At 52.5% G+C, this 9893-nt stretch overlaps 1 protein-coding gene across 3 annotated transcripts in view; it reads left to right on the plus strand.

The window, feature by feature from the left end:
- Slc22a23 (solute carrier family 22, member 23) overlaps positions 1-9893 on the plus strand; it is a gene marked incomplete at its 5' end in the record, with an annotated part of 166098 nt that overhangs the window by 114705 nt on the left and 41500 nt on the right. For all 3 annotated transcript variants that reach the window (XR_001236752.1, XR_001236751.1, XM_005398990.2), the window contains 1 exon segment: positions 598-766. Coding sequence is in view for 1 of the 3 variants with exons in the window: in XM_005398990.2 (XP_005399047.2) it covers positions 598-766 (169 nt within the window).

Consider the following 9893-nt stretch of genomic DNA (forward strand, 5'->3'; position numbering starts at 1 on the left):
ACGGCCTCTACCTGGGAGAAATGCCAGTATAGTGGGCAACAGATTCACGTGTGGTGAAGGAGCTTCCTAGTTTGGTCATCACTGCGTGACCTGAGCCTGTTTATGTTTGTTTTCTTTTTTTCATGTTTGTTTTCATCATGCTTACACAGATATGCTGTGATTCAGCTTATTCAGTATGACTTGGTCTCACTGCAGAGCAGGCTGCCTGGAACTCACCAGGAGCCTGGGGTCCAGCCCACGAGCAGGGAGGGCAGTGCAGTGGGAGGGAGACCCAGAACATCCCTGGCTCCCCTCCAGAGACAAGAGGGTCCCCAGTGCTGGGTCCTGGCCAGGAAAGAGTGACAACAACACGAACTTGCTGGGAACTCGCTGGCCAATGAGCTCAACAGCATCCAAGGAGCAGAGGAAGGGGGACAGTAGGCCGTGCAAAGCTAGTCCCCACATACCAAGCACCTCTGAACTTGCTCTGGGACCTTGCTCTGGGACCTTGCTCCTTTCCCCATCAACCCTTGGTTCGCCCAGGTGTGAAACATCACTTGTACCCGCCAGGGCCATCGGGCAGGGCACTCATGTCTCCCTTTTGCTTCTGTCTTCCAGGAATAGAGCTGTGTCCGCCTGGGAAACGGTTCATGATCACAATGGTGGCGAGCTTCGTGGCCATGGTGGGCCAGTTTCTCATGCCTGGGCTGGCCGCCCTGTGCCGGGACTGGCAGGTGCTGCAGGCCGTCATCATCTGCCCCTTCCTCCTCATGCTGCTCTACTGGTCGTGAGTATCCTCCAGTCACCTTGCTGCTTCCACTTGTGCTGTTGCCTGCGGGGAGTTCTCTGTCTCTTTTTTATTATGTCAGTTTTAACCATTTGTAAGGTTGAAACGTACACCAAAGTAGACAGAAGAGTGGAAGGAGCCCCGTATGCCCCCCACCAGCTGCAGTAATATGCTGGGTCCATCTGGCTTCATACCTACTTGCTCTGCCCACCCCGAGGGAATACTTTACCAGGAAACTCTATGAATGGTTTGCAAGGCACAGAGGGTTGGAGATTAGGAAATGTTGAAGGATGTGGAGATGCCGAAGATGTGATTTAGAAAAGCTCCCTGTCTCCTCTTGCTGAGGGGTGGGTACACATCAGCCCATGGACCAAAGCAGGCCTGCCTTCACTTTTCATAAATAAAGTTTTATTGGAAGGCAGCTGTGTTCGTGCATTTACACATGCACAGCCTGTGTCTGCCTTTGCACCACAGTGAGAGAGCTGAGTAGATGTAATGGGTGTAGCATAATCCACAAGGTTTTGTCTGCTCCTGCTAAACATGAGACCAGAGTGACTGTCAGTTTTCCACTTGCTGACTTTGGGGGTCCTAGGATAGGGCCTGGGCAGCTGGATTCTTAAAATTCCACAAGGGGACTACTGCTCAGCCCAGGTTGAAAACCACTGCCCTGTGGTTAGAGATATTGGGAGGAGGAGGTGAGTGTCTCCGCATTTTATAAGCAGCTCCTTTCTTTTCTTCCCTCCCACCCGCTTCCTGGTGATGTCCTCCTCCCACCCACAGAATCCTGTACCATGGCCCTGGGCATGTACACTGCACCGTACCACTCTTATTTAGTCCCTGAGGGAGGCTGCGTGCCTGCAACACGCAGTGCATTGTGTCCTTGCTGTAAATGTTACCTGCAACTGAGCATCCTGGGAACCCAGCTTCCTTTTAGGGAGACTGGGAGCAAAGGCGCCCGCCTCACCTTCACAGTGCAGCCCACCCCATTCTCAGAGAGAGGGAGAGCGAGGGCTGGATGCTTTGCCTCGGCAGCACTTCTTGCTTAAGGTATCGGGAGAACACCAGGCCAGCAGAGAGCCAGCCATAATGAGGAAGCAAGGGCCACCTGCAGGAGGGGCTTTCAGGCACGCCTTCGAGTTCTGTGCTCCTCCAGGCCTGCACCTGGGTCTGAGACTGGATGGGGCCAGCAGGGTCCAGGCACCTCCTGCTGCCAGCAGGGCCCGCAGAGGTGGGGAGTGAGGCTGCTCCCCAGTGCAGGAGAAGGAGGCGCTGCTCTCTTCCTTTTGTCTTCCAAGGAGGCCCATCCTGGACTTTTGTTTTCCTTTATTTCTTACTTAAATTTTAGAACTATATTGAGGTTTAGTGACAGTCAAAGCAAGATGCTCATTTATTTAAACACATGACAACCTCATAAAATGTCTTTGAAATAAACAGATTTAAAAATAAGGTGTGGTCACTTTTGAAGAGCCAGGAAGGGGACATTTGCTAGAGACAGGGTCCCCGTGCCTGTGTGTGGATGGCATCCGGGGCACTGTACCCTGTGATCACCTCGTGGTGCTTGGTCCGGCGGTGCCATCTTGAACAACCTCCTCTACACCTCTTTGAGCCCCCGTTTCTCACCTCTGTAAAAAGTGGGTCCCCACAGCTCCTTGGGTACTGGGTGGTTCTGAAGACTGAACATTGGGTGTGAGGTGCAGCGCCCTGAACACTGGCACTGCGTAGAGTGTGGCCTTTGACAAGTAACCTCTTCGAACCTCAGGTTCAGCAGCTCTAAATCACAGTGGCTAGAAAGTGGGTTGGGAGAGTTAGTGAACTAATGTAGGAAAAGTACCTATGCCTATCATCTAATGCCATGTGCATCAGCGGTTGTGATGAACACAATATTTATATTTTATGGGTGTGTTATTATTTAAGGTGCTTAGCGAATGTCAGACCTGCAATAAGTTCTCATAGAAATTAAATATGAACTCATGCCGTGAGTATCCTATCCTCTCCTACCGTGTGTAGAAGACTGTCATGAGAGCACATTTTAAAAACTGGGGGGAGGGGGGCAGGGTAGCAGAGCCATGAGTGCCTCCCCACAGTGCATGAGGCCCTGGGTTCGGTCCCCAGTGCCAGGAAAGGCTCTGTGTGGGGTGATGGCATCCTCCTTTGAAGACAGCATTGCTGGCTGTGAGGGGCATTGGACGCCTGCCCCGTCTCCCTGGTCACTGCCCTCCTCCTGGCTGCTGCAGCAAGCCGAGGGGTTGACAGGGCACAGAGGCTGCTGGGGACAGGGACCAGCTGTCAGCAGCAAAATGTTGCAAGCTGCTCGATTTCCTTTAACAAGCAAGTATTTATAGTGTGCACTAGGGTGCCCAGCAGCACACTGGGGCTGGGAGCAGCTCTAAAGAGCAGGCAGGGAGCGCACGAGTGTCAGCAGGAGCCGTAAAGGCAGCTGCCCAAGTCAGAGCCACCCCCTACCCCCCAAGGTACAGTTGTTGGGTTTGGAGCTATGGAGACAAGGATGTACAGATTGGCCAGAAGGGACTTCCTGGTCAGGGTGGGACTGAGCAAACAGAGACCCTCTACACACACACACACACACACACACACACACACACACACACACACAGCAGGTACAACATAACACTTAAGAAAATGCAACATTGACCTCCAAGGCAGGAAAGAGAAGTTCCCAGGGTCTGGACAAGGAGCAGATTCCAGCTGAGCACTCTCAGAGCAGCTCACGTATCTGAAACAGAAAGAGGCTGAGGAGCTTGGGTTCTAACCTTTCCTGGGGGCAGCACTGAGCTCTTGGGCCTTCCGTGGTTTGGATGTGCTTGGGCCCCAAGCCCTCCAGTGCTAGACGCTTAGTACCCAGCATAGTGGTGCTGAAAGGTGGCGGGACCCTTGGGATGCAGGATCTAGTGAGCACTGGTTCTGCTCTCCGGGGCGTGCCCTGGAAAAGATGGATATTTGTCTCACAGAGTGAGCCAGTTCCCGGGAAGGTGCAGGGTCAGAGCAAGACGGACCTGAGAACGTGGCTGGGTTCCCGTCGTGTCATATGACCTGCTCCACTGTGATTCTGATCGCCATGAGCTTCTCCTCGGCTGCTGCACCCAGGGGGCCACCCAATCTTAGACTTTCAGCCTCCAAAGCTGTGAAATCAATAAGCCTCTCTTCTTTGACATTACCCAGTCATGGGCATTTTGTTATAGTAACAGAAAAGAAACTAATACAGGCTTCTCATGCAGTTAGAACTGAGCTCCCTGAATAACGCCAGCCATCCATACTGCCTGGGACAACAGGACCAGAAAGTCTGTCCACCACAAGGACTCAGCCCAAAGCTGGCTGACTCCCTATATTGTGGGCAGAAAAGGATTCACCCAGAAAAACGCAGGAGCTGTGACATTTACATTATGCATGATGTGTCCTGAGTTCCAGCCGCCCACTAGGGCTGTGATGTGGACCTTGTAAGGCCAACACCAGACTTCACACAGGAGGTTCTCACCAAGAAGAGCTCCCAGGCAAAATTCACAGATGCCTGGGGAAAGTGCTATGAGGCCAGAAACTGTAGCTTGGGGAATCTACACCTCGGGAACAGTAGGCACTGAAGCTTTCTAAAAGAGAAGTTAATGTGGCTATTATTGACGGTGCGGTTACCACCCCTGTCCGTGACGGCTTCTGGACATCAGACACTGCACGTATGCATGAGCAGATTCCTACTGCCCTGGAAATTTTGTGATGAGCTGGGTGGGTGGGAGGGAGCCCACGGGCTGTGAATCTGAACACAAGCAGTTAATGTGTTTCAGGTCATCAGGACCAGGGAGGGGATTTGATAACACAGGGGGCAGGAGAGACCACTCTGGGGAGACATTCCTGCTGAGACCTAAAGGCTCAGAGAGAGGAAGTCACACCAGGCTCTGAAAGGAAGAGCCAGGCAAATGCTGCCCCCACTTGACTCACCCTGGAAGGGAAGAGGGAGGCTCAGAGTGGCTGGAGCCTGGTAGACAAGAGGGAAGGAGAGTCAGATATGCAGGTGGGGCGGAGAGCAGAGGGCTTGTGCATAGAGCTCTAGAGGTGGACCAGAGGGCCTAAGCACGGGGCATGGGCTCTGGTGTGTGCTCTGAGAGGATCCATCTGCAATATAGAGAATGGAAGGAGAGCTGGCAAGGGCCGGTGCAGAGGCAGCCACTGTGATTTACACTGGTTTGTGAAATGCCGTGGTGCCTGGGTGGGGCAAGGTCACCTGCAGGGGTCTGCTTGGCGAGGTGCTTTGGAAGTAGCCCTGGTGAGTCCTGCCTGTGGGCCCGATGTGGTACATGAGAGTGAAAGAGGAAGTGGTTCTGGGACTAGGTCCATCTCTATGAGCCCTGGAGCTCAGGGAGGCATGGAGCCCAGAGGCCAGTCCTGCTACTAGAGTCTGGAGGATGACAGATAAGGGACAGCCTGAGGGAGAGTTTTGATGTCGGAGCGAGTGGAGAAGCCACTGAGAAGAATTTAGAGACGCTTGAAGCTGTACACATCAGCCTTCAGGGCCCGGGAGACTAGCTGCCTGTCCTTACCTGGGCTTTAGGAAGGAAGAGCTGCAGAAGCCGCAGGGCCCCCAAGGGTAGAGGGGTGTGCTCACTAGACAAGGGTACTCGAGTGCTCCACAGCCCAGCAGAAACCCTCTGTCCTGAGGCAAGCACAGAAGAGAGAGAACTATAATTCCTCCTGTGTGTGCCACCCCAAGCTAAGACCCTCCTTGTCTTAGCATCAGCAAAAAATGCTTGTGCAGGCACTGGGCAGGGAGGCATTTGTTACTCCTTCGAGACAGTAAGAGCCTCCACGCTAATCTAGAGGGAAATCCTACTGAGCGATCCTTTCTCCAGAATAAATGTGGAATTCCTCCAGGTTCACAAGAAATAAATGAACGGGGGGGGGGGGGATCAAGACCCAAAATACCAGAAAAAAGGCAAGTCTCAGAGGAGTTCTGCCGGCATGTGGGAAGATAAGCGGCAGGTGATGGCAGAGAACAGAAGAGGGAGCTGGCTGGCAGGACGGCTGCTTGCAAATTGTCCAGACTGGGAAAAGCTGCCCCTTCCGGGTGGTTGTAGCCTGTGCCTGGGGTGTGTTCCGGGGACAGAACCCTTCCCTCGGGGAGGAGCCCTTGGGCATGGCACAGCCTGCCCGCATAGTCAGAGGTCCAGGTCTGAGTTATCAAGAAGATTCAGGGTGGAGGACCAGGAAGGTGAAGATGGGACAGAGTGACACTGGTCTCCCTGGGTGGGATTTGGTGCTGAGGAATGACAGGAAAGAAGGCTGTTCGTGTGGTGTCTGTCTGCTGCTTCCAGAGGAAACAAGGGCAGGGGCGCTCCTCCAGACACCGGCCATGCCCTGTCTTGCTCCCGCCGCCCACCCTCACTGTCAGCTGGGTGCACCCCTCCTCCATGCCAGCTGTGCTGGTGGGCAGCTGGGTGGCTGCACAGTGAGCATCGCAGGGACGGCTTCCGGGACTACTCAGCCAGTGGTTTGTGTCTGCATGTCCCCCCAAAGCCTCATGCAGTCATGGGGCGGGCTTCTAGAGTTTATGATTGATCCATGATCCAACACTAGGATTATGGGTGTGAGTGCTACACCAGCCCTGGGGCTGATAGTTTGCATATGTAAGGGAGAGAAAGAGGCTGCTTGCCACCACTCCTCCCTTTTGCTCTGGCTGGTTGTTTGCTGTCTTCTGCCGCCATGAACTGCTGCCCTCTGCCATGTGCCACCCTGCCTTGGAGCCAGCCGAGGATGGACTGAAACCTCCACAGACTGTAAGCTAAGTAAGGAACCAAGACAGGGAGGGAAGCCACACGTCTAACTTCGATCTCGTGCCTTCTCTTATGGAGACATATGCACTGTGATGTCGCCTGGCCTCATTTTCCCTGAGATGGGCTCAGAGCCTCTCTGTGGGACAGTGTCTTAACCCTAGTACTCCTCAGTTAGGCAGCACTAGAGATTGCCAGGATTAGTCTCATTTTTAGATGGAAAAAAGAAGGAGTCAAAAAGCTTTGCCAAAACACTTGGACACAGAGAAAGTCTTTAATAGCTGGTTTGCAAAGGTCAGCAGTTCTGACAGTGCGGTTCCTAGGCCAGGGCTGAGGACTTGTGTCTCCAGCAAGCTCCCAAGAGCAGCTGATGCCAGCTGCTGGCTGAGGGTGCACGGGTTCACAAGCAGCCCCAGGTATCAGCGCTCCCTGAAGTTTGAGAGGCCATCGTGGGCCAGGCTCGCCGCTGTGGACTACATTGCGGAGCGTGAGGATGGTGTGTGACCAGCTGCGCCCTCCCCAGCTGGGATTTCATTCTGACTCAAGAAAAAAGCCACCGGCAATCAATGCGATCCTTAGAAGCATCCGGGAAAGCAGTCAGAAGATAATAAACCGTATGGGGAATAACGAGGAAATGAAAGGAAGATTGGGCTGCGCGGTGGTGCACTGGAGAGTTGTAGCATCAGCTCCTCCTACCGCAGATCACCTGGAAGACGGGGACGAGGCGCAAACTGTCACAGGGGCCACCAGGCTGGGGACAAACCAGCGTCCTGGCCACTGTGGCAGAAACGCACAGGAAAACATGTACAGGCTGAAAGGAACTTTGATTTTGATTTAAAGTTTCAAGAGAAATGTCATTATAAAACATTTAAGCAGCTTCAGGTTAGAGAGACATCCAGTGTAAAAAAAAAAAATCCGTTTCTAATAATATCCTAATTCTTAAATATCTTTAGAAATGCTTTAGCCAGAATAATAGCTGTTTTTGAGACATTTCTTGAGGGCTTCTTCTTGCGGGGGACAGTTGGTTTCGGGCTTTGTAGTGGAGCGAGGGGCTGATTGGCGTGGTGGTTTTGTTTTTGTTTTTGTTTGCTGCACTTGAGAAGGAACCCAGGGCCTTTGCACCGAGCTACATTATTCACATTTTGAGACAGGGTCTCAGTCAGTTGCTTAGTTGCCCAATCTCTGCTAGAACTTGCAGTCCTCCTGCCTCAGCTTCCCAGAGCCCTGGGATTACAAGTGTGGGGCCAGGACACGGCTGATTTAGTTGGTTTGGTTTTTTGAGACGAAGTCCTGCTCTGCTACCCAGGCTGCTGTCCAGCTCTTGGGCTGATGTAGGTCTGCTGCCTCGGCCTCGCATGCAGCAGGTACAGCTGAAAATGTGTGCCTTACCAGACTGCACTAAGCGTTTTACACACCTTGCTCCTCCCCTCCCCTGAAGCCCCTGAAGGACACCCTGGGAGACCCCAGCGAGGGGAAGGTAGCCAGGAACACACAGATGCAGGGTTTTGCTGAAGTCCTGCGGCTGCTAGATCAGGGCCACTGCCTGAGTCCTGCAGGTGGACTCCAGAGCCAGCCCAAAGACGCCAGCTGCCCGGCTCAGTCCCAGTGCAGTGGTGCTGCTGGGCCCAAAACATCTGGCTGCCGGCGCAGAGCCATGCTTCACATCCGGGAGGACTTCTCAATGTCTTCTTTTTATTTATTACATTGTCTATTTATTACATTTATTGCAATTGTAAAAGCATTTCTTAAAATCACTGGGGTATTGCTGCCTACCCCAGTAGGGGCTCAGTGCGAATTTAAGTGAATGAATTAATTTTGCTTTTTAATGATTTCAAAAGTTCTTTAATATTCTATGTGTATAGACGTATGTACCTGTGTGTATGAAATCCAGCAGTTATCAACCTACAGTAATTTTTTGCCCAAGCTAACTTGAGAGACACAACACCTTTCTCCACTAACAAGTTTTATTTCAAAAGGGATCAGAACACCACTTACCCAGCGAGACTCTTACTCATAAAATAAGGGCAAAGATTCCCTGCACAGAGGGAGAAAAACAATTGTTACACTGACGTAAAGTTGCACTGGAAAATGGAAAAGAGAAAGGGAAGAGGAGGCTCAGAAATAGTTACACTCACAGGTAGCAATTATTTTTATAGTATGGGGCAGTTAATTTGGGCAGATATATTGGAAACATGGAGAAAAACTAGATTGGCATAACAGTAGCCAAAGGCAGACATACAAGTGGTAGCCCGTATTTCAGTGAGGAACACTGATTCAGTAAGGATATCAGAGTGTTCTCTGGGTTGGTGCTGGGGATTTGCTGCTGGTGTGGAATTTTACGGAGCACTTTTGGTGGGGTAAGAAGCTGCCTCATTTTTAGCTTCTGAATATGCAGGGATTATGGAAGACGTTAGGAACCCCGTCAGTCCCCCCAGCTGCTTCCCTGGAGAAGCGGAAACGGCCTGAGAAGAAAGGAAGCATGGCCATCTAAGGCTGTCGCCACACCAGGGCATCAAGTCCCTGTTGACCAAAGCCAGCACTTGTCCCTGCAGAGGGAAACGTCCATCTCACTACCCCAGAGCCTCAGGAGGCTAGGATTCCTTAAGGCCAGCTTAGGGATTGCTGCAGCCTTGAAACCAGGTGGAGAACTACATGTGTGTGCGCACACGTGTGCACGTATGTGGCACACGGGCACATGCTTTGTGAGCGTGGTAAGGCTGAGCTGCTGACGTCTGGCTGAAGTCAGGCAGGCGGCTTCCGGTGACTGGTGTCCAGTGCTGAGTGGTCACGGCACTGGCAGGTGCCCAGAGTCACACAAATGAGTAAAGTGAGACCCAGGGGACCCAGCCACCTCGGGATTGGCCGTAGGGACTCTGGAAAAGCATTTAACCGGTACCAAGAATAGCAGTCCTGCACGGGGATCAGAATGCCACACTCCGTCATCAGAGTTGGGTAAGGAGCCGTGGCAGGTCCCTGCGGCCGGGAAAGGCTTGCGTGGTGTAAAGTCAGGGCCAGGCCAGCAGGGGCCCCCAGATGTTGAGTCCTTCTGTGGCCCTGGGCTCTGATGTCCTGTGGGGGCCAGGCTTGGAAGAGAGGCTGGTTCCCCAGGGAGGGTTGATTGGACTCCCTGCAACAGGCCGTGGGTGTAGAGGGGCCTGCAGACCTCCAAGTGGATGCAGAAGCAACAGAAATCCGTTCCTTCTGCCCACTTACCTGTAGGTTTGCAGCTCACACCTTTGTAGCTCACATTGCTTTGCTGCGTGCCCCCCCTTTTTTTTTTTTTAAATTTTAAAGATAAAAGGAGGGAAACATTAACAGACATACAACATTTTACAACATATCACAAGCACAAT

The sequence above is a fragment of the Chinchilla lanigera genome, unplaced genomic scaffold (genome assembly GCF_000276665.1).
Source record: "Chinchilla lanigera isolate Chin_1 unplaced genomic scaffold, ChiLan1.0 scaffold00064, whole genome shotgun sequence".
Classification (NCBI taxonomy): domain Eukaryota; kingdom Metazoa; phylum Chordata; class Mammalia; order Rodentia; family Chinchillidae; genus Chinchilla; species Chinchilla lanigera.